At 50.3% G+C, this 27,651-nt stretch overlaps 2 protein-coding genes across 4 annotated transcripts in view; one reads left to right on the plus strand and one right to left on the minus strand.

The window, feature by feature from the left end:
- Positions 1-5,270, minus strand: part of USH1C (USH1 protein network component harmonin) — a 47,383-nt gene extending 42,113 nt beyond the window's left edge. Inside the window, exon 1 of one of the 3 annotated variants that reach the window (XM_043582354.1) lies at positions 5,134-5,267. In XM_043582354.1, the coding sequence (XP_043438289.1) occupies positions 5,134-5,169 (36 nt within the window). In that variant the 5' untranslated portion in view covers positions 5,170-5,267. Of the gene's footprint in view, positions 1-3,695; positions 3,894-5,133 lie in introns of those variants that run through there. The other 2 variants (XM_043582355.1, XM_043582356.1) reach the window with 2 other exon arrangements.
- A 2,654-nt stretch (positions 5,271-7,924) lies between these two features.
- The window catches only part of OTOG (otogelin), a 90,425-nt gene continuing 70,698 nt past the window's right edge, over positions 7,925-27,651 (plus strand). Inside the window, exons 1-15 of the mRNA XM_043582271.1 lie at positions 7,925-8,122; positions 8,553-8,622; positions 8,791-8,851; positions 12,057-12,132; positions 13,066-13,158; positions 13,343-13,497; positions 15,838-15,956; positions 17,294-17,499; positions 18,333-18,463; positions 18,731-18,837; positions 19,271-19,380; positions 19,747-19,875; positions 20,756-20,864; positions 21,163-21,209; positions 21,691-21,836. Of these exons, the coding sequence (XP_043438206.1) occupies positions 8,011-8,122; positions 8,553-8,622; positions 8,791-8,851; positions 12,057-12,132; positions 13,066-13,158; positions 13,343-13,497; positions 15,838-15,956; positions 17,294-17,499; positions 18,333-18,463; positions 18,731-18,837; positions 19,271-19,380; positions 19,747-19,875; positions 20,756-20,864; positions 21,163-21,209; positions 21,691-21,836 (1,671 nt within the window). The 5' untranslated portion in view covers positions 7,925-8,010. The remainder of the gene's footprint in view (positions 8,123-8,552; positions 8,623-8,790; positions 8,852-12,056; positions 12,133-13,065; positions 13,159-13,342; positions 13,498-15,837; positions 15,957-17,293; positions 17,500-18,332; positions 18,464-18,730; positions 18,838-19,270; positions 19,381-19,746; positions 19,876-20,755; positions 20,865-21,162; positions 21,210-21,690; positions 21,837-27,651) is intronic.

A 27,651-nucleotide genomic window follows, 5' to 3' on the forward strand; every position in this document is an offset into this window, starting at 1 on the left:
GCCATGGCTCTCCCCTTCCTTTGCCCCTTCAGGAGCACCTGGGTTCCTGCTGCTGCTCCCAGGCCCTGTCACCACACTTTGTGGGTTCATGCGTCCCTGCCCATCCTTCGTAAAGCTCTCTTTAGTCTCCCATTTGGGAAACCATTGGGATAAGCCACACGCTTCTTGCCTCAACTCTGGCCGGTGTGAAACACTGGCTCTTAGCAGTGGTAGTACCAGCAGCATTTTCTCTCTGTGAGCTCTTCCTCCACCTTTAAGATGCCTCAAACATCAGCTCTCCTTGGTCAAACCTCTCCTCCTGCTCCCCCACAAGTCCTGTGCTGTCATTCTGCGCACGTGACACCACTTAGTTCCCACCCCTGCCACGGCACTCACCAAGCTGTGTTGTACATTCTCTCTTTACTCTCCTGTCTCCCCACTAATCTGTGTGTGGCCCAGACACGGGGCTGGGAGGAGTGTGGCAGGGTGAGGCCAACAAGCCCCTTCCCCAGCTGACTCTGCACTTCTCCGGGCTTCAGTTTCCTCATAAAATGGGGATAAAAGTACCTATTTCATATGATTTCATCCTTCTTTGAGACCCTAATCATTTTTTTTTATTATTATTCATTGAGTTAATGCCTGGCACGGGACCTGGCAAATAGTAAGTGCAAAGTGTTTCTTGACCAGAACTAAGTAAATGAACACAGATTCTATATTCTCAGCAGCTAACAGGCCGTGGGCACTCCATAAATGTTGCTGGAATGAATGGATCCAGCCACACTTCTCCCCAGGCCTTCAGAGCACTACCCCTGGGTAGTACTGGGTATATTTGGTTCTTGTTTTATTATTCTTCATCCTTTCAAGACACCTGTGTCTTGCTGGCTAGTTGGTGGCATTTGTTTTCATTTTTAAATTTTTTAGAGTTTATTTATTTCTTTTGAGAGAAACAGAGAGAGAGAGAACAAGCAGGGGAGGGGCAGAGAGAAGAAGAGACAGAATCCCAAGCAGGCTCCCCCACCACCAGTGCAGAGTCCAGTGAGAGGCTCAAACTCATGAACCATGAGATCACGGCCTGAGCCGAGATCAAGAGCTGAATGCTTAACTCACTGCACCACCCAGGCGCCCCTAGTTGGTGGCATTTGACCCAGTGCTTGGCACACCTGATCATGCCCTCTTCCCCTGCTTCTCCTACCTCACTTGCTGTTCCTTCCTCTCTTCCTCTCCTCCAAAGGTTGGGGTGCCCTGGTGCAGTCCTGGGTCTTCTTCTCCTCTTCACTGCGTCCCTACGTCACCTCGTCAGTTTCAGAGGTTGAGCTACCATTTATTCCTCAAGGACTCACTGCAGCTTATCTCCAGCACAGACCTCTCCCCCCATCTTCAGACTCCCACAGCTCCTGGCCTTCTTTGTCACCTCTCTACTTAATGCTTGAACAGGCATCTCAAACTTACAACGTTCAAAATGGAACTCTTGGTTTCCACCACCTCCCATCTTGTCCCCACCAACCTGCTCCTCCCAAAATGTAGACTCCCCTTTGATGCCTCCCTCTCCACACCCACAGCCACCCATCACCAGAACCCACTGGGTCTACCTTTTCTCATGTCCGGGGTCTGACTGCTCCTCATGCTAGTCCAAGCCCCCACCTCTGGCCTGGGCTGCTGTAGGAGCCTCCTGACTGGGGTCCCCCTTCCACGCCTGGCCCCTTCAGTCTGCTCTCTACCAGCACTCAGAACAATCCCTGGTGTAAGGTGCAAGGCAGTCGTGTCACTCCCCTGCTGGCTTCTCATCACTCTGAGAACAAAACCCGAAGTCCTGACCCTGGTCTGCAGGCCCCCACCCCACTCTAATTCATCACCCATTACTCTTTAATCTGTAATTCCTCTCAGAAACACCACCCTCCCTGCTGTTCCTAAAGGCTTCAGGGCCTTTGTATTTTACTGTTCCCTCCTCTTGGAATATTCTTCCAAGTTCTTTCACTCCTTGGAATGGCTCCTTTCCTCCCTTCTTTCTAGATGTCTGTTCAAATATCACCTTTTCAGAGAGGCCTTCCTGACAACCAACTGGTTGCTCTCTGTCCTCTCATCCTAGTTTATTTTTTCCATGACATGTATCACTACTTTGCATTGTATGATACTTGTATTGGTTTACTTGTTAACTGTCTGTCTTCCCCACTAGAGTGTACTAAGGAGTCAGGGACTTTGTTTTATTATTCAATGGTTAGAGTAATGTTGGGCATATATTAGGAGCTCAGTCAATGTTTACTGCATGAATGATTAGTAAAACTTTGGAAGGCAGGGGGCCTTTCTGACCTTCTTATTGATCCCCTTCCTCCTGCCCCCAGGGGCCTGGCCTCAGCAGGGTACACTACAGATATCCATAAATGAATGATTACTGAACAGGCAATAAAAACTTTTTGAGCAAATGAGTAACCAAGCTCCTCCAACATGCAGGCACAGTGAGCAGAAGGACAGCCTTCTTTTCACAATCTGGTTCTCCGGGGACGAGGCTTACTTGGTCTCTGATGCTCCCCTTCCCTCTCCTTGGTATCCCGGCCCAAGGTGGTGACTGGGAAGGGCATGCAAGTACTGCTGATGTCCTTGGGAAACTGCACAAGCCCAGAGAAAGGGACTCTACTCAATAGCCTGGAGCCTGCTGGCTCATCCAACAGGATGCTCTGCAGGTATCTGCAGGTGGCCATGGACCAAATGGTTACCACAGGTCCAGAGTAGCCAGTGCTTGAATTCCTATTTAATCCTAACTGTCCAGTGGGGTAAGCACTGTGAACCTCATCTCATAGCCGAGGAAACTAGAACTCAGTGAGATTAAATGGCTTGCCCAAGGTCTCACTGGCGGTGAGTGACAGGGTTGAGATTTGACCCCAGTTTTGCCCAACTTCATATAATAGACAACAACAATGGACATTTGTTGAGGACTCACTAAATATCACAGTCTATTTAAACTCCCTACACCCATGTAGATCTCACCCAACACTCACATGAACCTTAGTAGGCAAATATTATTGTTATCTTCATTTAACAAATCAAAGAACTGAAGCACAGAGAGGTTAATAACTTGCTCAAGGCCACACAGCACTTTCCATGACAATATACCACTTTTAGTGCTACTCCCAACAGATAAAGATTTCCATTACAAACCATTCCCAAGGGGTAAAATTGCACTACAGCACTAAGGAAGGGACACCTAGAAAACAATCAACAGAAGCTGTAAATTTCAGCCAGTATGGCTGTGCACCCCCATCTGTATCCTCTGCTGCTTTGTCCTCTCTCCCTAGTTCCTAGATGATCTCAACCTGGGAGGGGAAGGCTCCTGCTGTCTTGGAGGCTGCAGGGCACAAAGTCCAGCCTAGGCCTTGCCCACATGGCGCCGGCCCCGCCTGCACACACAGGGGCATAAATAGGTAATGACTCTTGTGATGAGGAAGAGCAGGGCAATGGAAACACGAAGACCCGAAGTCCTTTGGAACCTGCAGGCCCTGGTGAAGAGAAACAGGGGCTAACTCCAGGGCAAGTCAGACACCAGGGACTCCATAGGTAATTCTTGAAAGAGAGGCAAAGATAGTACCCACAGGGAAGAGGCAAAAGAGGACCTGACATTACTTTCTGCTCAGGGACAGGAAACTGAAATTCAAGCCTGAGCCTTGCGGTGGGGATGAGAGGCTGTGCTCCTTTGAAGTGGGTTGCCTGAAATCCACACTCACCAAATGTCCCCTGCGGCTGAAATTTCTCCCCTCACGTCTCTGCACAACAGGATGCACTGGTGAACAGTTTCATGCTCCCCTTGCTAGTTGCCAGCCCCAAACTCCTGCTGAATTTCCAGCTATCTCTCATCCTTAGAATACCCAAGCCCTCTTTTTTAGGAGACTTCTGCCAGTGTGAGCTTCCTCCTTCGTACTCCCACCAAACCTTGATCCCAACACTCAGCACCCAGTCGTGGGTAATTATTAACGTAGGGTCTGCCTCCCGCTTGTGCAGCCAGCAATGTGAGGGCACAGATGAGGTCTGGCACTGACTGGGTACTCCAAATACATTTATTAACTGAATGATTCCCCCTGGCCCTTAGCTCTTGTGGCCTCTACATTGGCTGGCTCCTCTGGCTCCCTGGGCCTCTCTGTGAGGAGAGAGGGGTTAAGCACCCTGACTTTGCCTACCTGAGCTCTCCTCCCTCAGGCCTGGGAAGAGGTTTGGCTTGGTCTAAAGACACTGCCCCATCGGGCTCTGTGATGGCCTCAGGGCACAGAGTCACCTGTCCCTCAGGCAAAGCCTGTGGGTGGCTCCAGATACCCCTGGCTTCACCCTTGGGCTCTGAAGCATCCTAAGTCTTAGTGGGGAGGTCTGCTGGGTTACCTCCAATGGTCCTCTCTGGTCTCAGGACCTCAGCAACTCCCACACAGCTCTGGAAACAGTTCTGGAAATGCCCTGGGCGAAATCCAGCCCCTTTCTGTGAGGGCCTGAGAATACTGAACCATCCTTGATGTCCCTTACTGGGACACACCAGGGGAGATATAGCTCCGTCTGAAGAGTCTGGCTGACTCTCCGTACCTCCTCCCTTCCTCTCACTGCCCCCTTGTCAGTGCCAGGGGCTTGCTTCTCAGGCCCTAAGATATGCCCTGAAGTGGGGAAAGGCACCCTGAAGTGGGGAAAGGCTCCCTAAAGTGCTTCTAACTCATGTTTTGAGGTCAAAGGACAGAGAGAGATGACCAGTTTTCCTTCCCACCAATTCTCACCTCTCAGACACCGTCCCATACCCTCTCCATATGCTCCAACAGCCCTGAGCTTGGGGCACTAGGAGCTGGGGGACTGACTATGGGGCATGTCAGAGAAGCATCCTGTCCTCAGGCCAAGGCTGGAAGGAATTCCAACCCCAGAGAAGTTCCCACCCTTGGAGAGCAGAAGGAGAAAGGGCACTTTCTGGAGATCGGTTTATGGGTTCCCACACCTGGAGTCCTAGTGTCCCCTCCCTTATTTCACTGGGGATCCCAGCTGGAAATCAAACGACTCTCAGGGGTCCCAGTGCATCCACAGCTCTAAGTCCGGGCTGGAAAAGGGAGGAGTGGCACTCGGTCTGACAATCCCCCACTCACCCTGTCCAGGACTCCGGAGTCCTGGACGCTTTAGGGGCCCCTAAAAAGCTCTGACCTTGTGCCGGAACTCTCGAGCCACCTTCCGGTCCATGGCTGGTCCAGATCGCAGCTTCGCCACACAAGTCGCTACTTCTGATGCCTGGCGGCCCCAAGCCGGCAGGAGCCGCAACGAGATCCGGCAGCCCTGGGAGCGGTGGGGGCGTGGCCTGGGCGCGGAGGGGCGGGGCCTGGGCGGGGCCGCGGGGCCGCTGGGCCGTCCAGAACACCTGTCCGGAAGCTCGTCGCCTCCCACCGACGCCCTCCGGAGCAAATGTCCCCGACTGTGTGTATGTTGTGGTGGCGGCGGTGATTGAACTCGATGCTGGCCCTCCCCTTGGAGGGTTCGATGAAATCTACACGGGTGTAGGGAGTTTAAATAGACCGTGATAGTTAGTGAGTCTTCAACGAATGTGCGTTGTTTTGTTGTTTATTATCTGGAGTTAGGCAGAACTGGAGTTAGACAGAATCTCAACCCTGTCACTCACTGCCAGTGAGACCTTGTGCTCCCCCAAACACAAGCAATTGAGGGAGAGGATCTCAGGAGGCCTGGGGAGGTTTGAGACTTTTTTGGGGGGGGTCAGACTACTTTTTTGTGGAGGTCCTGAGACTCACATCAGTGGGTAGGGATAATCAATGGATGCGCAAATAGAGGCACATTCGTGCACTCCTGAGGCTTTCACCCACTGCCAGGCATCTCACCTCCAGCGTAATTCTATAAGGCCTCCTCCATGGGCTTATTCCCATTAGGAAGAAATCTTTTATCTGTGAATCCCTTCAGTCTGGGTCTTATGAGGCTCACAGAGGCCTGAACCTGTGGGTGGCAGTGCCCCTCCCGAACCAACTTTCCATCCCACATCCCTAGCTCAACCTCACTCCAAACACACACACACACACACACACACACACACACACACACTCACTGAGGCATGGACGGGCCTGGCAGTGACATCCTGATTTGATTTACTGCTGACCTTTACCCAGGGCCCAGACCCCATCTGATTCATTTGATTTATTCAGCCAAAGTTCGCTCAACTCCTAGGTCTAGGGCTGGGGTGCAAAGACAATGATGAACCAAGCCTGGGACAAACTGAGAGGAAAGAGTGGATTAGGAAAGAGGTGATAAAAATAGGTGTGAATGAGAGCGAGTGGGACCTTTAATCTTGGAGCTTGTTTCTGGATTTAACCCATGGTGGGAGCCTGGTCTGTGTGCACCATGTCAGGGAGCAGGGAACAGGGAGATGGACAGCAACCCAAAATACTGAACCACTTATAATCATAACTTGAGGGACACCTAAAGAACCCCCTCCTTTTCATCTTATCCCCAATGGCTGAAGCTTTGCCAACAGCCTTGTTTTTATTTGAGCTAAATTATTGCCTACTTTAGGATATAAATCCTTCCTGGAGAAGAAGCTTGAAATATTATCCATGTTCTCACCTTAGTATTAACTAGTTAAGGCAGAGATAAAAGGTGAAGACTTGTGGGATTTTCAAAGGTCCAGGAAAGACACATAAAATATATTCTCCTCTAACTTACTTTGTTGATTTTCTACATCTGTTAACTAAGTCATATGGCTGTTATTTCATAGAATCCAGGCAAAGTGGCAAATGTCCTTATAAGGGGAATGCAGTCCACTGGCCACCTCAGTCGTTTTCCATGACCACCACTCCCACAGACTCTCTCCTTCTTTAAATGCTTTATCTTTTGGTTTTGAGGACAGCACTAAGTCCTGTCTCTCCTCTCCTGTGAATGTTCCTTTTCAAGTTTTGTCTTCACCCATTCCCTAACCAGGGTTCCTTAAGGCTCCATCTTTCATTCCCTCCTCTTCTCATCTATGCCTACAGCTCCAAATACTCTCTGTGGGGATGTGTGCTTTATTTCCCACTATATTCCCAGAACAAGGTGGGGTAAGAAATAGATGCTCAACAAATTTGTTCAATGGATGAATAAATGAATGCATCCCAAGTTTATATACTGAGTCCACCACCACCATTATCATCATAATTTATGCAAGACTTGCATCTGGTTTGTGTTCCAACACTTAGTTAGCCAAGGGAGTGATACACAGGTTCCCAAGGCTGCCAAGTCCACATTTCCAACGTTAAACAATTCCTTTTAGAGGGAGTATATCTTGTTCAAAATTAAAGTGTTTTTATTTGTTTGTTTTTGTATGTTGTTGTTAAAAAAAGTCTGGCCTTGATGGGATCAATAATATGGGAGTGTGAGGCACTTCTGTCATTCAATCAACATTTTCTGAGCTGGGGCCTGAACTAGTGCTGGACATACAGAGGACTAAGTCATGATTCATTCCCTAGAGGTGCTCAGAACAGGTAGAGTAGGGACTTGGGGAGCCAGGAAGTTGTAATGGGGAGTGGTGGGAGCATAGGCTAGGATTCTGCAGGTTTGATTCTGATACTGGCAATGGACCACCGAGCGGCATGTCCCAGGGCTTCTGTAAAAGGAGAGTGGAAGACCAGACTCACACAAGCATCTTGGGTGTCTGGTGGAAGGGCTTTCCAAAACCCAGGTTTCTGAGTTGGGGATCTTTGAAGGGTAAGGGATGTTGGGGGCTGCACTTGCTATCTCCTTGCCCCACCGGGGGACTTAAGGCTTAGTGATCTGAATCCAGCCTCCCCTGGGGAGGGGCAGCCACAGGTCAGGTGGGGCAAAGGCTGGGCTGAGATCTGGCGCCTAAATTATGGTAATGAGCGGGGCAGTCCTGTCACTCTAGCTCCGGGAGGAGCCCAGCGCCTGGGAGGAGGGGCCAGGGGAACCTTCAGACCAGAGAGTGAGAGGGACTGCGGTCGCCGAGTGGAGATGTGACCCTGCGTTCGCCAGGACAGACACTCGAGCTCCGGATCCTGCGTTCAGGCTTCCCAGTCCCCTTGCGCCCCTATGGGGGCCCCGGCCCCGCGCGCCCCCGCGCCCGCGCTCTGCCTGCTACTCGCCTGCGTCTCGCTGCCCTGGGGTGAGCCGACGGGCCCGTCCCTGAGGGTGCAGGCTCTCGGTGAGAAAGGGTGTGGGCTAGGGGAGGCTAAGGGCCGGGGGGAACCTTTAGGAAAACCGGCCTGGGCAGGTTTCAGAGAGGGAGGAAAAAGAGGTTTGAAGGGAGGGCAGGGCCACGGCCAAGGAGAGGGTCGGAGGGGGCGCGGAAGGAAAAAGAGGCCGGCGACAGCCAGGGGAATGGGTCCCAAGTTAGGTAGGATGGAAGAGGCCCCAGGTGGGGAGCTAGAGAGAACTGGGGCACAGAGAGTAGGAGGAAAGAGGGAGGAGACCCTTGTAAGAGAGGTCGCCAGAGAGAAGGAGAAAGGATTGAAGTCTGTAGGGAGAGAGAATGGGGAGATGCAGAAGAGGCTTCCTTGCAGGTGAGAGGATAGGTGGTGAGAGACCCAACAAAGAGAGGCCTGGCTTGAGTGGAAAGCAATCCCCCTTCCCAGCCGCAGCCCCTACAGCACCCACAGCCCAGGGCAATCCAGTGCAGCAGCCCGAGCCTGACCGGGATCCCAGGTGAGTAGGGGCAAGCCTGCGGCTGTTGCATCCGCGGCTCCCATCTTTGTTTCTAGTATGGATGACCCCAGGGTTTTAGCACAGAGGGTAGGGGGGAGGCTTGGAGGTGGTGGGGATGTATGGCCCATTACCATCCCCTCGCCCATGTTAGACTTGCTTCTCATCTAGCCACAGCTCTCAGGAGGTGACCCTTGCCATAGAGGATGCTACCACAGTGATAGGAGGCCAGGTAAGAGGAGGCCTGGGGAAGGGGCTTATTTCTCTCTGGGACTGGGGCTGGCAGGGAGCTCTGTAGGCTGCAGGAAGGTTGTCTCTGCAGTTATTTGGAAGGAAACAAACAGTGTTCCTAGTGTACGTCTGAAGTGCGCAAATTTACGAGACGGCTCTATTCCCACTTTCCTAATCTCTTGGGACCCTGTAGTCAGCTCAGTTTGGTTTTGGTCTTGTTTTGTTTTGTTTGCGGAGGAGGGCACTAAGATGCAATCAGGACATAGCTGAACTCTCCCCCGTCCTGGGGTGACAGCAAGAAGGTGAGAGTTTAGGTGAGTTGAGTTCTCTCCTCCCTGCCTGGTCTGGGAAAGTACAAAGCCCTGTAAGAGGCCCCACTCCATATCTTGAGCCATGCTCCAGCAAGGATACCTAGAGAGGAGAGACCAAAATCGGGCCACTTGGTGGGGTTTGTGAGGAAGGGTTGGTTGGGAAAGGGAGCCCCAAACTATTATCCTCTGAGTCTGCACCATAATCTGTTGCCCACCCTCCTGGGGTCCTCCATGCTTTCAGGAGAGGTGGTAGTTTGTTTTCCCCCTTTGCCAATTTTTTTTGGTCTCTGGATCAGGTGACTCAGGTTCTCTTTTCTTTTTTTTTTAAATTTTTTTGTTTTTTTCAACGTTTTATTTATTTTGGGGACAGAGAAAGACAGAGCATGAACGGGGGAGGGGCAGAGAGAGAGGGAGACACAGAATCGGAAACAGGCTCCAGGCTCCGAGCCATCAGCCCAGAGCCTGACGCGGGGCTCGAACTCACGGACCGCGAGATCGTGACCTGGCTGAAGTCGGACGCTTAACCGACTGCGCCACCCAGGCGCCCTCAGGTTCTCTTTTCAATCCTGTCCTGCATGTGTCTTTTCTCCAACTACAGACATGTTACAAATCCAGCCCACCCATAGCCAGGTCCCACAGAGGATCTTGAACCTCAGCTCATGCACCTTGGCCTTCGGGATCAGCTCTTTGTGGCTCCTTGGCCAGCAGGTTGGGGAGTATTGTTTATAATAGAAAACAATGTGCCACAAATACCTGTCTTTTGGAAATAGGAATGAATGAAGACCCCCAAGGCAGGAGGATGGCATGCTTATTCTGTAAGGTGTGGATTATCTAGGCTTTTTATTTCTGTCTGCCCACTTTTCCAGGCCCCAAGTTTTAGAATCACGGCCAGATGCAGTTTGAATTGAAAGACAATGTTGTTACTCTTTTTATATAAGATGAAATCAAGGATGACCTGCCGGGGCCCCCGAAAGCAGGTGAAACAGGGTCTCCTGGTGGAGCCAGCCTGTTTCCCCACAACATCAATGCCCCCCAGAACTCCAGGAATAGACCAGGATGGGGAAAAAAACTCACATTGTTATTCACAGGATCCTCAATTTAACTGAAATTTAGCATCCCCTTTAATTATTACTATAGGCTACAAACCACAATGCAGCAATAGCAGTGTCTGTGACTGTCACCAGTAGAAATCACATATATTTTCATATCACCTTACAGTTGTTGATATTTCCAGGTCTCATGTAAACTCACTACTTCCAAACTCTGGCAATGTTAAGACCTGCTGCTATCTTGCTATTTAATGTATTAATAAACAAGCACACATATTATTAATCATTTTTATAAAATATTTTTGTAACTGTATTGCAGTATAATCGGTATGTTTGTAATCTTCTGTTTTATTTCATGCATTTATAGACATTATTCTCAGAATGGGTTGATAGGCTTCACTAGGTTGTCAAAAGGGTCCTTGGCATCAAAATGATTAAGAACTTCTGATCTATACTGAAGACGAATCATTTGGGCAAGATTTAAAATGTTTTCCAGAAAATGGCCTTGCACTGCAAGCACTGGCTATCTTACCTTCATTAACACTGATCTCAGGAGCCACATCTGAGGAGGGGGCTAGGAGTGGAAAGACACAAAGACCAGGCTTCATTAAGAGCTCTTCAGGGCCTATGGGATGCTGATGGTGATCGTTTTTCCCATGGTCTCTGAGGCCCTGTGAGATTGATTACGACCACGGTGGGAAGCCTGACTCCTGGGGCTCTGGCTGGGTCTGGAGGGTAAGGAGAGCCATGGAGGACCTGGGAACCAGGGTCCAATGTGGGCCAAGAACACTGAAATCTGGCCAGGGAGGGGCTGGTAATCTTCCAGGGGTTAGCAAGATGGTGAAAAGGGAGGGAGGGAGTGCCCAGGGATGAGGTAGAGAGACTGGGCCTGCCAAGGAGGAGCAAAGAACTGAGCTTGGGCTCCAGGGACCAAGGGTTCTGTCTGAGTCCTTGGCCGGAGGCTGGGGATTCTGTTTGAGGATGCAGAGATGACAACGAGGGAGGAAGACATGTGAGAAATACCCACAGTGTGGTTGGTGCCTGGTTGGCCCCGGGAACAAGAACATGAGATCTGGGAAGCTGTACAAATGGGGAAGCCAGGGCTCTGAGAGGTGAGGAGCCTGCTGCACCCAGGACCCCAGACCCAGGTGACATGAGACACCTCACACTAGGGTCCAGGAAGTCAGGTGTCCAAGTCAGCTAGCCGTGTGGTGACTGAATACATCTGATGTTTGGGACAGTTCGAATTTTAGATGGTTTATATCTTGAGAGACCACGTGTTGGGATTTCTGGTCTGGAAGATAGGATTTCTCGGCTCTCTTTGCTTGTGGCCTCCCCAGATTTACGGTATCAGGGAAAATCCTTGCTTGGAGCTGAGTTCTGAGGGTGCTGGGTGGTGACCTATGTGGAAGGTTGGAGTGGAGGACGGGGTGAGATGTTCCCCTGACCTGGGGAGAGGGGCTGCCTTTGTTTCCTCGGTCTGCCTCATGTGGTTTCTGTGGTGAGTATTTGTTCTCCAGACAAGGGGGTTTTGTGTTGGGCTGGGAGGGAGAGAAGAAAGGAGTGGAGGCTGGGGGATATTGGAGCATGGAGCGGAGGAACTGTGTTCGGGCCACCGAGATGCCACCTTGGAGGGTAAAAACCAGCCTTCACTCCTCTAGGGCAGGCCTGAGAGTTCTGTGTTCCAGACCTCTCAGAAGTGGGCCTACAGAGGTGGACTGGTTGGGGGCACTGAGGGACAGGGCGCCTCCTCCTCCAGGTGATGGACAGGAAGGGGCATGACCCCTAGAAGGTCCCTCCCTGACATCAACCCTTGACCGAGTTCTCTTCCTTCTGTTTTGAAAAGGGGGCTGAAATCCTGGACTCCTTGGCCATGTCCTCTTGGGAAAGACGGCTCCATCGGGCCAAATGTGCACCATCTTGTAAGTGGCCCTCTCCCTGCAGCCCATGGGAAGGCCCTGGCCCGCAAGGAAACCTGTGAGGGCAGGGCAGGCTTTCTTCAGGCCTCTTGTGACCTTTTTTCCCCAGAAAGGGGTGTCTTTCCACCTTTTCCAGCCCCGGTCTCCAACTCCATTTTGCTTTCTCCTTCCTGGCTGAGGAGAGCTTCCTCTGCAGTGTCCTGTTCTTACGACCATGGCCCTGTGGCTTTTCTCTCTCACACTATCTGATGCTAGTGAGATTGTGTTTCCTTGTTTAGTGGTTATTTCCCCCTCCCACTTCACCCTGTTTCTGCGGCCTCTCCCCTCACCCTGCCCTGTGTCTGTGGCCTCTACCTTTACCCTGCCCTGTGTCTGTGGCCCTTTGTCTTGCATCATGGCTCCTTCCTTCACCACACTCTGCTCTACTTTGTTTTCTTTTCCTCTGTGGCCTTTCTGTCTACTGTATTCCAAATGTGAGGCATCTCCCCCTTCCCTGGTTCATGCTTAGGCCTCTTCCCCTAGGCATAAGGAAAGGGAGGAAAATGGGACTTCAAGTACCATCTCTGGGCACTCCACATACTCCATACTCTCAGTCTGCCTGCCTTGTCTGGTAGCCAGGAACTTTTAGCGCAGGGAGCTGAAGGCCAGGTGGAGCCAGTCTGGGGGCCACCTGATGCATGCTGAGGACAGGTACTCTGAGACCCCACACCCCCTGTCTGTCAGGGAGGGAGCCAGCCAGCCAGATTTGAGGCATCCTACTTGTGCCCCCATCAGAGCTAGCTACTAAGGAATGTTGGGGCTACCTGTGGTGGGATCTGAGTTCTGGGCAGCTCTGGGAGTGCTGGGTCTGGTGCCCTGGCACGAGGGAGGTGCTGTATCACTGGGTTTTGCCAATCTCGGGTCACTGGGGAGGTGCCTTCTGTGTCTCCCATGCAGACTTGTTCTCCTGCTTCAACGGGGGCGAGTGTGTGTACCCAGCCTTCTGTGACTGCAGACGCTTCAATGCCACTGGGCCACGCTGCCAGATGGGTGGGTCTGGGCTCCATCCCACCCCTGGGATTGGCCCCGGGTACAGGGAGAGCTTGAGGGCCTGAGGCCTGGGGGTCCTGGGCTGGGGTGTGTGTGGGGGTTCTCTGCCAGCTCTGGAACCCACCGGCCTCTAGCTTGGTGCCCACTGCAACTGTACGGACAGGTTCTCTCTTCTCTGGCACAGTGTACAATGCCGGCCCTGAGCGGGACAGCATCTGCCGGGCATGGGGACAGCACCATGTGGAGACATTTGATGGCCTGTACTACTACCTCTCTGGGAAGGGCAGCTATACCCTGGCGGGGCGCCATGAACCCGAGGGGCAGACTTTCTCAGTCCAGGTGAGGCCTTCCCTACCCTGCCCATCTAGAAGTTTCCACTAGGCTCTGGAGGTTGTACTGGCCTGGGCTCTCCGTGTGAGAGTTAGAGAGTCTACACCTGGAAGGAGCTGCAGGCCCCACAGTCCTCTCTCACCCACCCACTCCTGGATGCCCCTGGCCAGTGACTGATTCAGTCACTCACTCATTAGGTATTAAGTGCGTACTTGTACGCTTCTTGGCACAAGGCTTGGTGGTGGCCTCGTGGACGACAACACAGATGTGGTCTCTGTCCTCACAGAACTTACAGTAGACCTCAGATCAAATGAATCATTTCAAGTACAACTGAGTGCTTCAGAGGAGAAACGCCAAATGTTAGAAGAGCACGTGATGGAAACCTACCTTCTTCGTTAGGAAGGATGATGATCAGGGAAGACTTCCTGGAGGAAGTGACATTTAAGTGGAGAACTGATGAATGAATTGGAGTTAGCCAAGTGAAGGGTCCCAGGGGTAAAAGATGGATGTGAGAACGTTCTAGGTAAAGGGAACTTGGGTGCTAAAGATCTGAGATAAGAAAGAACACTGTGCCTCAGAGGGAATGGCAGGTCCTGGATGACTCAGTTCATAGTTACCGCCTCTAAGAAGCCCTTCTGGATGCGCTGACCTAAGCTGGCTCAGGGGCTCTTCTGAGAGCCTGTGTAATCCCTGTGTAATCAAAGTTCTGCATTCATTGTTACATTGTCAGTACATTTTTCTCACAAAGGTCTGTTTCCAGGTTGGTCTTCTTTACCAGATATAAGCTTTCTAGGCAGGGACCATGTCTTCTCATTCGGTGTTCCTTGTTCCCAGATTAGTGCTCAGTCAGAGTTTGTCTAGTATGTGAACACATGTCTGAGACTCACTGTCAGGCAGGCCTGATTTACATGCTTGCTCCTTGTGTTGAGTGGGGCATCAGTTTCAGGCACTGGCAGTACCTCCAACTGGAGAAAAGTCTACTTGGGGAGCCAGCTCTGCTGAGGGGCATCTCGGTCAGTACTGAGTTAGGGCCAACGGGCTGGGAGTTTGGGGAAATCCTAGTGCTCAGTGTCACCCCTCTGCTAGCTGGGTGTGTCCTTCTCTCTCAGGCATAGACCTGCCCAGGGCCTGCCCCAAGGACCATGCCCTGGATGGGCTGAGCAATTCTGCCCTCTCTGCTTTGGTATCACACATCAGGATCTTTCATGACTGTCATTTCATGATGGGTATGTGTCAATTACTTAGACTAACGGGATGCCACACATTTGCGGATTATGAAATCAACTTAATAAGTCCCAACTGGAAGAAAGAAAGGAAGGAAGGAAGGAAGGAAGGAAGGAAGGAAGAAAGAAGAAAGAAAGAAAGAAAGAAAGAAAGAAAGAAAGAAAGAAAGAAAGAAAGAGAAAGGAAAGAAAATATTATAAGGATGCATTGCACATGAATAGGAGTAAACACTATTTTGTAAAACTTTTGTTTTATTTATATATGTATACATTTCTATTTCCTACCGTGGGTCATGGTCCAAAAGTTTGAAAAATTTAATTAGACTGTGAGGTGGTTTTCACAGGCCCCACTTCTAGATGAAATGACTCCAGCCTGCTTAAACACATTTAACAGTAATCTAGTGGAAGGTTTACTCCTGGGAAGAGTTTCCACACTGGGAAGAAACATTTTCAGACTTTTCCCTAAGCCCTGGGGACCTCAGTTCTCCTCCCTCTCTTGGGTCCTATGGCTTTGGGGGGTGGGTCCTGTCTGAGGAGGGGACAGAGGAGATGCGTATGTGACAGGCAGCACAGGGGTGACGTGTGCCTATGTGTGCCGTGAAGGACAAGACTGTGCCTGCCAGGGTCCTGGTAGGAGTGTGTTTATAGTGTATGTATTGAGAGTACCCTGTGAATATGTGAGGGGTGTGTGTGTGTGTGTGTGTGTGTGTGTGAGACTGTGTGAGCATATACTTTACTTTGGCTTTCAATCTGATGGGATAACCTGGATTGCAAAAAACAAAAAATCCAGAAATAGGGAGCCAGCACAGTGTACTGGAAAGAGCCCTTAAATTTCACCTTCAGTCCTGAGTTGGAATTCTGGCTGTGTGTGTGTGACCTTCATCACTTCACCTCTCTGAGTATTAGTTGCTGCCTCTGGGAGATGCAGATAATCATAGCTCTGACCTCCTGGTCAAGTGGCGTTGCGGGGACTGGAGACATCACAGAGGAAAGGTGCTTGGCACACTGGGGGCAGGGTATCGGCGTTAGCGGAAGCTCCACAGGGTGCCACTGGGCTCAGAACTGAAGCTCAGGGCCAGGTCTGTAGCGGGAGCCCTGCACACTGGCCTCTGAACCCCCCAATCAGGTGCACAACGACCCGCAGTGCGGCTCCTCCCCCTACACCTGCTCCAGGTCTGTCAGCCTCTTCTTTGCGGGTGAGCAGGAGATCCGTCTGGCCAAGGAGGTCACCCATGGAGGCGTGAGGTAACTATAACACCTTCTGCCCTGAGCTCTCCTGCTCCCTGACACTAGTGGTGGGGGATGGTGGGTACCTTTCTTCTCCAGCCTAAAGAAAATTGTTTTCTAGGGACAAACAGCAGTTTCCACCATCAGAGCAGGAACATACTGGCAGGCCAGCTGGGTTTCTAGTCGGCTGGGTTTGTGGAAAGATGAGTCCCTTAAGATTTTCGGAGACTCAGGGCCCTGTGGGTTTCCCAGACAGTGGGTATTCAAATCAGAATTTTCCAGATAAAGTTGAGGGTATAACACTACAAGCATGCTCAATTCTTTTCTTTCACATTTTTAAGGGAATCTTTGTGAATGGATCATATGTAGTTCAAGCCTCCTTGAATAGATATTAAGCACACTGTCACCCTTCTCTGATGATATAGGGTCATTTCAATGTTATTTATCTTGCTGGGACATCAGGGATGCCTGGGACCAGAGGAATAAGGACTCTTTGCCCCCCCACCAGATGGTCCAGACCATGGTTCTTTCTGAAATCTTTCTTGTCTCTTGTCTTCACTGTCCTTTCCTTCCTTTGCTATCTGATGTCACTTCATGTTGCTGCTGGGTTGGGGGAAGGGGTCTTCCTGCAATGACCCTTCTCCCATTGTCATTTCCTGCTTCAAATCCGGAAACTGGGTAACCAAGGTTTCTGGCGCTGAATGTAAACCTGAAAGCCCAGGTGTCTCTCCTGTGAAGAAAAGATTGGTATATGGATCTTTGGGTACCAGTTTTGGCTGGTTAGACCCTTCTTTAATTTTCTTTTCCTGATTTTCTGGTGGATTGAAAGTTGCCAAATTCCAGACTGGCTGGGAGACCCCGTCCCAGTAAAACTGGGAATGTGGTTGGGACTGCAATGGCTCTCCATCTTTTCTTCCACTCTTAGTTTTCCATATCCCTTAGCCTCTTTCTCTTCTTATGCCTTTCTTGCTCCCCACCAAAAAAAAAAAAAGCCCCAAACAAACACACAAAACAAGTAAATGTCCGCTTATACCATTTCTCCCGTCCAGGAGAAAGGATCTAGCAACTTCAGACACTCTAAGATTTATCCCTGCCAGGGAAATTGCAAATTTAAAAAGCAAGTTTTAAACACCGAAAACAAAAGAATCTCTCCCTAATGGTGGGCCTCAGATGCCCAGGAAGTCAAGGGGGGGGAAGTGGGGGCCTCAGATTCACATGGTACCAGTTGCGTGTGGACGAGGCAGGCGCTGGGTACATGATGGTTCCTGCAGGTGGGGCTGGCGGGTCCTTTGGTGACGGGACTGGGTGAGTGGGGGTGATGTGAACACCCAGAAGCTCTGGGCTGTGCCCTGCAGAGTCCAACTGCCACATGTGATGGGGAGCGTGAGTCTGCAGAGGCTTGCTGGCTACGTCCTTGTGCGGCATCAGTCAGCCTTCACGCTGGCCTGGGATGGTGCCTCAGCCGTCTACATCAAGATGAGCCCAGAGTTCCTGGGCTGGACTCATGGGCTGTGTGGGAACAACAATGCCGACCCTCAGGATGACCTGGTGACCAGCTATGGTGAGGTGCAGGGCAAGTGGCCTTCGAGGGGTTTGGATGGAAGTAGGGAGGAGGTTGGGTGGAGGTCAGGCTGGGAAGGGTGGGAGAGGTCTTGGGGCAGTACCCATGGTACTAAAGACCCAGTGGGGGGTCAGGGCCCCTTCCTACCAAGTGTGTGGCCACTCAACCTCCGTTTCCTTATGGGTAAAAGAGTCATAAAGACCACTCCTACTAGGGTTGTGTAAGGATCTAAAGGGCACTTTGCTAGGTAGGATATTAAGCACGCACTGTGAGTGTAGGGTGGGGGCAGGAGCAGAAGGCCAGAGAGAGCCTGGAAGAGAAAGGGCCCCGTGGGAGCTGAAGATACCTATAGAGGAGTGGTAAGAAGTAAAAGTGAAGCATGCAGGGCCAAATCATGGTGACTCTGGCCTTCCCAAGAAGGGAAGTGACACCTTTGAGCACCCACAACATACTGAACACTTAACACGCATCATCTCATACAGTCCTGGCAATAATACCATGGTGGGGGATTATTTGCCCATTTCGCATAGGGCAAAACTGAGGCTTGGAGAGAGCTTGTCCAGGCTCACATACTAGTTGCCTCCCCTGAGTTTGGAGAGTAGGGAGCTACTACAGGTTCTTGAGTATTCTTGACTATCACCACCAGCTTTTTCAGGAGAGTGGCTCTGTTGGGAAATGCAAACTGGGATGGCAGCCAAGAGGCTGGGTTCTTCAACTCCTTGTCCGCTTTTGGTATCTCTTCGGCTCCACCTGCCCTCCTTCAGAGCCCTGTGCGGCCCCTCCCCTCCTCCCCTGTCACACCCACCTGTGATCATGCTAGTTCTCCCTTCCAGGGAAGCTGACCGACGATGTGGCTGAGTTTGTGCACAGCTGGCAGGAACAAGCCCCCAACCAGCCTCCAAGGCCTACAACTGCCTCCCTGCCTCGCCCACCGTGTCTGCAGCAGAGCCCGGGAACCATGCAGGTCTGGACCCTGGGGAGAATGCCTACTCCCCACCCTCCCCTTACCCCTCATCCTAGTGTCTGGCTTAGGTGTCCTGTCTATCTCTTAGAAAGTCACTGGCTGCAGGAGCCCAGGGTTGTTTGTGCCTATGGCCCCATCCCTTTTCCCTCCATCATCCTCTTTCTCTCCCTTGGCCTCAAATTGGGGTTCTGTGTAGGGGTGGGTGAAGTCAGAGGGCTGTGAGTGGCCTTGCCAGCTCCCAGCTCTGGCCCCTGGCTCTTTCCCCAGGGTGTGTATGACCGGTGCGAGGCACTGCTGCGACCCCCCTTTGATGCCTGCCATGCCTACGTCAGCCCTCTTCCCTTCACAGCCAGCTGTACCAGTGACCTCTGCCAGTGAGTAGGCAACCAAGACTGGAGCTGGTATTGGGTTGTGGGGAGACCTGTCCCAGTACTGAGGGGCGGGGGGGGGGGGGCGGGTGGTCTCAGCATATGGGCCACTGAGCCTGATAATCCCAGGCCCCGACAGATGCACTTCCAAAACCTCAGAAATTCTTATCTGCATAGGTGGGGCAGAAGAGTTTCCCTATTCTCTGAAGCCCAGAAATGGGGACTGACACCCTCAGGGTCAAACAAGTCAATGCCAATATTGGGACTAGAATCCAGGGGTGTCCTGCCTCCATCTGTATACCTAGATACCTTCCCAGTCTCCCTTTCCTAGCTGTGGGACAAGGAGGGGTGCGTGCCCTGAGCCCTGGCAGTCTCTACAGGGTTCTGGAGGGCTGGTGAGAAATTGGGCTCCGGTGTGACCCTCGGTTTCCCTGCACAGAGCAGTGGGCGATGAAGCCACCTGGTGCCGGGCGCTGGCAGAGTATGCCCGAGCGTGTGCCCAGGCGGGGCGGCCCCTGCAGGATTGGAGGACCCAGCTCCGGCAATGTGGTAGGTGTATCCTGGTGGTGGGGGCAGGGAGAGGTTCAGACAATCTCTGCCCTGAGGCTGTGGGTGGCCTCATCAGGCCTCAGCTCAACGTCCTGTCCTGCTTAGAACCACAGTTGTCAGAGCTGGAATCCGTGAGGCCCCATGTGGCAGATGAGAAAACAGGCTCAGAGTGGAGGGACTGGCCCAGGGCCACAGAGCGAGATGAGGGTCATTCTCAGAGCCTTCCAGCCTCTTGCCAACTTTCTGGTTACCCAGGGGGACTAGGGGAACAGGAAAATCACAGTCCTCCCTCCCTCCCTGGAGTAGGGGGTGGGTGTGTCCTGGCAGAGCCGATGGGACTGGATGGACTGCTCCCTTCCTCCCAAGCCGTGCACTGCAAGGAGAAGGCCTTTACCTACAACGAATGCATCGCCTGCTGCCCTGCCTCCTGCCAGTCCCAGGCGTCCTGTGTGGACAGCGAGATCGCCTGTGTGGACGGCTGTTACTGCCCCGATGGTATGCCAAGGGTGGAGCGGGTGCCTGGCAGCATCTTCCTGGGCTGGCACGCACGATCCCAAAGCAGGGGCTCAGAGGATGCCTGTTTGTGGGATGAGTGAAGCAAGGAGCACACAACTAATAAGTGAATAAACGAATGACTGGCTTAAGGGGGCTGAGGATGGGGGTGGAACTGTGGCTCTTGAGAAGTTCATCAGGGTATTTAATTTCATCGGGACTGTGTATAGATGAGAACAAGTCATTCATTCATTCACTTGTTCATTTATCACCTATGTGTTTGTTTAAACATTCGTTCACATGCTGTTTTGTATGGGATATAAATGCACTGGTTTTGAGGGGGTATACATTTGCCACACATCTGTAGCGTGTAGCCCATTCGGCTAGGCAGGGGTCGTTGGGATAAAAAAAATGTAGAGATATAGTCATTGACTTTAGGGGTCAGAATCTGGTTGCAGTGATAAGCCACGTATACCTACGACTCCAGTCTAAGGCAAAAGGTAATGAGGATCAGCTCAGGGGTTCAGACAGGAAGAGACATAGGAATTCAGTCGGGGGAGAGATTGTCAGGCTTCCTGGAGGAGATGGCACCTAAACTGGTTCTAGATGCAGTGACAGGCTTTTGGGAGGTGGAGAAGAGAAGCTAGTCAGCATGCAGGTTGCTTGGGGAGGTGGTTCTCTGAAGAGGTCTGGAGGTGAGATTATTTGCCCAGAGGAGATTCAGATCTGGCCTGAGCCAAGGATTTATGCAGGAGAAAGCTTGAAAGTGGGTTCAGTGGTGAAAACTTAGATAAAGGGATCTTTGTCATAGGCCCTGGACAGCCATGAATGGTCTATGAACAGGAGTGGAGGTGAGTTAAGTGGGCCTTTCCTGTGACCCTAGGGTTGATCTTTGAGGATGGGGACTGCGTGGCACCAGCTGAATGTCCCTGTGAGTTCCATGGGACCCTGTACCCAACTGGCTCTGTGGTGAAAGAAGACTGCAATGCCTGGTCTGTCCACAGCAAGGGGTGGGGGTGGGGTGGGCAGTGGTGACTTCCAGGGTTTTCCACCAGGGCTATCCATCTGGGGTCTGGGACCCCTGGCAATATGGGGGCACTCACTCAGCATCTCTGAGTCCCAGGCGATCTCATTTAATCCAACCCCTGGAGATGGGGGAATCTCTACCACCCATTTTAGGGACGGGAAGACTGAGGGCTGGGGACAGGAGCTCTGTGGACCCTGCTATCCTCCAGCATCTATCCCAGGCCTGGAGAGGTGAGACTTGCCTCCTTGATCTCTGTGTTTCAGCACATGCACTGCGGGCAAGTGGGTGTGCAGCACATCTGTCTGCCCAGGTATGCTTGACCCCACCTTGGACTCTACCCCCTTCCTCTGGTCTCTCAGCTTTTTGGGCAGGGAGGACCTGGGGGCCAGGCCTGCAGTTCCATTGGTTCAGCTTGCCCCACTTTGTTTCTTCAGAGCTGCTTTGCCTGCTTAAGGGATTGTTCTGCCTCCTGTCAGGGAGGGTTTTGGGGGGTCTAAGGACCTTCCTGAGCTTGGGGGGCTTGGATGGAGACTGGTCTCCAAGCTCAGGGCCTCGTCTCCTGTCAGAAGGAGATGCCCAGGGCAGGGCTGCATCTACCTTCAGGTGGGCTGCTGGGGACAGGCCTGCATCTCCCCAGTGGTCTGAGTGTCAAAAGGAAGGCCAGGGCTCCAAACACTGCCCTGATTCCTAAGGACAGAGTGCTGTCTCTTCCTCATGCTCAGAGCCTGCAGGGCAGAGGCAGTCCCCATAGGGCAGCTCCCATGTGTCAGCCACCTTTCTTTGCCCCTCAGCCGAGTGTTCAGTGACTGGCGACATCCATTTCACCACCTTTGACGGCCGCCGGTACACGTTCCCTGCCACGTGTCAGTACATCCTGGCCAAAAGCCGCTCCTCAGGCACCTTCACAGTGACATTGCAGAATGCCCCCTGTGGCCTGGTAAGGGCTGGGGACCTCAGGCCCAATCCAGCCAGCCACCCCTGCTCTCTGCCCCCTAGAGAGGCTGAAGGATTTAGGGCAGGGCCCCAGGTTTTCCACAACCCACTCACCCTGATGTCTGTTCTTTCTGGGCAGAGCCAGGGGGCAGGAGACTAGGTTCTGTCTCTAGAACATCTAATAGCTGAGAGCCATTTGCCTTTCCTGGGCCTCAGTGTTTTAAAAAAAATCTCTAAAATGGGTCTAATTCAACTAAATCTTCTCTGCTTCCTTGGATTATGCCTTCAACATCTCTGTATTCACTCATTTGTTCATTTATTCATTCAGCAAATACTGAACTAATTTTTGTGCCAGAAGCTATGTTGGGTCTCGGAGACTGGGATGAATTAGATCTGTCTCTGCCCTCCTGGGCCTCGCAGATTGGTGGGTCGAGCAGATAACTCACCGCATAATCCACTATGTTATAGGAGCTGTAATAACATGGACATTACAGGGTAGGTCTCCATGTAGGCGCTTCTCCTGGTTCTTGTTTTACCTGGATGCCAGGTGGGAGAAGGGGTAGATCAGGAGAGACTTCCCAGAGGAGGTGATCCCTGAGCTGTGTCGGCCACTTGTGCACATAACTGAGAAAATGGCCAGCTTACAGGTCTGGGGTAGTTATAAGTCTGTTTGTTTCTCAGGGACTGCATTTTCCCTGAGCTGACCCCACAAGCCCTGGTTGGGACTCCACTCAATCTCCTTCCTGCACAATAGGACAAAGGGTTCACACCCATAGCCAGGGCAGCTGCCCCCAAAGCCCAGCTCCCTGCCTGCCTTTTCCACACCCAGTGACGTCAGGTGGGTGAGCAGACATCACCTACAGGTGTCCCTCCGTGGCCCTGGGGACCCAGGCTGAGCTGAGGATGAGGTAGAGGGCTGGGCTTTCTTCCTCTTGAAGCCTGAGTGATCCCCTCCCCTCTATCTGCCAGAGAATGGCCTGGATCTGCCCTTGGCTGCTCTCTGAGTTGGAAGAATGAATACTTGTCCTCAAAAGCTGGGTCGCTCCCATCACATCTTGAGAGTGGCAATAGAAAAAGCAAAGCAAACAGACATAGCCCAGTGGGACTCCTCCCCATTTACAAAGTTCTAGAGTCTTTGAGTACCTGAGGGCTATGGGACCTTGGGGAATCCCTTACCAGCTCCTTCTCCACCATGTTCTGGATGGTGGTTGGCCAGCGTCGGCCTGAGATAACTTGCTTCACTGCTGAACAGTGCCTCTTTTTGTTTATTTAATGCTTATTTACTTTTGAGAGAGAGTGTGTGTGTGTGAATGGGCAAGGGGCAGAGAGAGAGGGAGACTCAGAATTCGAAGCAAGCTCTAGGCTCTGAGCTGTCAGCACAGAGCCCCATATGGGGCTTGAACTCACGAACCATGAGATCATGACCTGAGTCGAAGTTGGACGTTTGATCCACTGAGCCACCAGGCGCCCCCGAACAGTGCCTCTTGATAGCACATTCCTTTTACCACGAGCCAGTTCTCTTCCTTGTGACTTCATCCACACTGATGAACCACTAGAGGGCCAGCCTTGTGCCAGCTCTGTGCTGGGCACAGTGAGGGTTACACAGATGAGTCAGCCCCTGGTCCTAGCCACCAGGAGCTTGCAGCCCAATCAGGGAGTCAATCACGTCCTCAGGTCAGTTGCTTCTCTGTGAGATACAAGAGCAGTGCCATCAGAGGGGCTGTCTGTGGAGCAAGAAATATTCCTACAGGTCAGAAGAAAGCCTCATGATAGAGGTGGCATTTGAGCTGAACGACCTAAAAATTGGGCCAAAAATGTAAATAGAAATAAGATATGTATGTGTGAGGATGGGGAGGAAGGGCAATCCAGGAGGATTCGATCATATAAGAAAAAGCAACAGGGTGGAATGTTCTAAAATACATTAAGGCAGATGCAGGAGGACTATGGCAACTGGCTGACTGGCTGGTAAAGTGCCAGGTGTGTGGGAGAGAAGCAGGAAGAGTCAAAGGTGAAGCCACGACTTCAACCCCAGGTGAACAGAAGTGGGTAGGGTGAGAATGTTAATAGAGAGGATGATGATGAGAAAGTATTTGCACAGTACTTTAAACTTTGACTAATCAGTTTTGCATTTGACATCTAGTTTAAGGCTCAAAATACCCCCACGTAGTGGTCACTGTGATTCTCCCCATTTGAAATCTGGTAAGACAGGCCTAACAGAGGCTTGGGGCAGTCTTGACGACCCCCAGCCAGCAGGAGGGGGAGCTGAGCCAGACCCAAGGCTGGAAGTCCAGAAAGCCTGTCACAGCTTCCTTATACACCCACCCCCAAATCAGGGTAGTGTTTATAGCCTTTGAAGTATTTTTAAAGTAGACCTTATTTTTTTTAGAGCAGCTTTAGATTTTACAGAAAAATGCAAAGGTAGTACACAGAGTTCCCATATATCTCACACACGATTTCTCCTGTTATTAACCTCATACATTAGTATGGTACATTTGTTACAAATACTGAACCAATTTTCGTTATGTACATTATCATTAACTAAAGTCTGCACCTTACTCATATTTCTTACTTATTTTTAAGCCTGTCATTTTTTTCTCTGTTCCAACATACTACATTACATTTAGTCATTGTGTCTCCTGGGCTTTTCCTTGCTGTTACAATTTACTAAGACCTTATTTATGGTTAACTTGAAAGTTTTGAGGAGTACTGGTCAGATATTTTGTAGAATGCCACTCTGTTGGGATTTGTATGCTTTTCTCATGGTTAGAATGGTGTTAGGGATTTAGGGGAGGAAGATAAGAGGTAAATTGCTATTTTCATCACATCTTATCAAGGATACATATACCAACATGGTTTATCACTATTGAAGTTGACCTTGGTCATTTGGCTGAGGCAGTGTTTGTCAAATCCTCCTCTGTAAAGCTACTCCTCTTCTCCCCCTTACTATATTGTTCTCTTTGAAAGAAGTCAGCCCACAGTTAAAGTGTAAGGAGTTATGCTCCCTCTCCTTGAAGGCAGAGAATCTACATGCATTAGTTGGAATTTTTCTGCATAGGAAATTTGTCTTTTTTTCCCTTGACATATTTTTTTTTGTCAATCATTTATTTATGTCAGCATGGACCCGGGATATTTATTTTATACTTTGGATAAGAACCAATACTTCCTTTTTTATTTTGTTACTCAAATTTTTCCAGCTTGAACCATTGGCTAGTCTTTCAGTTGGCTCTTGGGTCCCTTTGGTATACCCCCATCATTGTGTGTGTGTGTGTGTGTGTGTGCTGCCTACTCCTTACTTTATAGTCCTATAAGATGCACCAGGCTCATCTTGCATATTTCCTGTTACATTCCTGGAATCAGCCATTCCTGAAAAAGTATTATCAGATGCTCTGAGCTCCTTTTGGAGAATCGTATTAGACACCAAGATCTGGGGTACTGGGTGTGCTCATTGCTACTGGGGTATCATTTCTTTTAGATCCTCTCAGCTGATAGAAAAAGGAAATAATATGTATAACCTATGAATATCCTTGTATAACCAATATATATACACATAACTATAGATAATCTATCAGTAGCCCTCTATATCTATATGCTAAGAAGGAGCTCATATTGATGTTCCAACTCTAATCCATTGCCACATGGGTCATTCTAGTCTCCCCTTGCTTATCCCGCCCCTTGCTTATAAACACCCACTCCAACAGTGAGAAATATGGTTTCCATTGTCCTCCATCTAATTATCTAATTGTTCAATTCCAGTATACATGTATAGAAGTACCAGAATTATTAATCCATACCTCCATGGGAAAGAACTTTATCAACTAGAGTACAGTGCTTATGCATAGTTTCTTTTGCTTTTAGTCTTACAAACTCCACTTGTTTCCAAGGCTTCTTAGGTCAACACCTTTCCCTGCACCCCCGTCAGTGAGGTAGTTTTGTATAGCTGTACAGTTATATTCTTTGGTCACAGTCTGCATTCCATCCTGGGATCCTCTGACTTCCTCCATGATTTTTTTAATTGTTTACATTAGGGTTCACTCTTTATGCTATAAAGTTCTCTGGGCTTTGACAAATGCAACCTCCAAAGTATTCCATGCACATTTTCTTTCCTAAAAATTTAATTTTTTTAATTTTAGAGTGTGTGTGTGTGTGTGTGTGTGTGTAGGGGAGAGGGGCAGAGAGAGAGAGAGAGAGAGAGAGAGAGAGAGAGAAAGAGAACCTCAAGCAGGCTCCATACTCAGTGCAGAGCCTGGTGTTGGACTTGATCCCATGACCCTGGGATCATGACCAGAGCCAAAACCGAGAGTCAGATGCCCAACTGACAGAGCCACCCAGGCACCCCTCCATGAACACTTTTTTTCTCACTATCAAACCAGGCAGGACCAACCAAGTATTGTCCTATCTCTATTTCACAAGGAGAGAACTGAGGTTTAGGTAACTTAAATGAGGTCTTTAAGGTCTCAGCTTTCAGTGACATCAAGACTTGAGCCTGAGACTTTGACGAAAGGGTGCAGACTTTCTTCCTGCACCAATGACATGTCCAGAGGGGACCAGAGGATGAGTGGGCTTGACAAAGAAGGTGATGTTTTAGACACAATGGTTTTGAGCTGTTTCAGGGATTTTATGTCTCCTTGGGAAGGAGCTTGGAAGAAAGGTTGTAGCTTGTTGCATAATGCCTTCCTGAAAAGTTTCAAGTTCTAGTTCTTTCCTCATGTCGCTGTTTGATTATATCACTTTCAGGTTATACTTTCTTTGGCTGTCTTTGGACTTAGGATAAAGTCCTAAAATATTACAAAGCTCTGCCTAAGCTGGCCTCTGCCTACCTCTTGAAGAATTTACCTTAAACCACTTTTCTCAGTGGGCTCTGGCCCTCTGGTCTTCTTTGATGTACTTGGATGTACTTTTTTAATGTACTTTTATGTACTTCTTGTGTCAGGGAATTTTGTATAGCCTGTTCACTATCCCTGGTATCCCCCTTCCTGCCTTCTCTCTTTGCCCAGCTACCTTCTCTGTACCCTTCAGATCTCAGCTCAACTGTCACATTTTCCTGTGCCTCAGTCTTCTGATCTGCAAAGTGAGGTTGTTAGTGGTACTTACTACATAAGACTGCTATGAGAATTAAGTGAGTAAATACATGTAAAAAAGATGAGAATAGTAACCTGAACATAGTAACTCTAAAGTTAGCTATTAGGGTCGCCTGGGTGGCTCAGTCAATTAAGCGTCCAACTTTGGCTCAGGTCATGATCTTGCAGTTCATGAGTTTGAGCCCCAGTTCAGGCTCTGTGCTGACAGCATGGGGCCTGGAACCTGCTTTGGATTCTGTGTCTCCCTCTCTGTCTACCCCTCTGCCACTCAAGGTCTGTCTGTCTCTCTCTGTCTCAAAAGTAAATAAACATTAAAACATTTCTTTAAATAAAATAAAGTTAGCTGTTATTATAATAAATTATAGTATTACTAAGAGTTTTGTTATGATTTTTACATCATCATTATCTTTCCCTAAGGATGACCTTTCCTGCCTCTGCAGACTAAATCTTGTTCCTTCACTCTATGCTTTCCTAGCACCCTACACCTCTTTGTAGCACTGATCTCAGCAGTAATTTAAAAACCAACTTTGTAGTTACTTGTTTAGTGTCTGTGTCCCACACAAATATGTACTCTCCATGAGGCCCGGGACTATATCTGTCATGTTCATCACTGTATGGTTGTATGGATGTCTTCTTGTGGAAGGAGGTATGAATGGGCCCAACGTGTACTACCCATTTCAGAGATGAGAACCTGAGGCCCAGATATTATTAGCTCATTTCCTGCCTGCCTATGAGTAGAGC

This window comes from Prionailurus bengalensis, chromosome D1 (genome assembly GCF_016509475.1).
Source record: "Prionailurus bengalensis isolate Pbe53 chromosome D1, Fcat_Pben_1.1_paternal_pri, whole genome shotgun sequence".
Taxonomy (NCBI): Eukaryota; Metazoa; Chordata; class Mammalia; order Carnivora; family Felidae; genus Prionailurus; species Prionailurus bengalensis.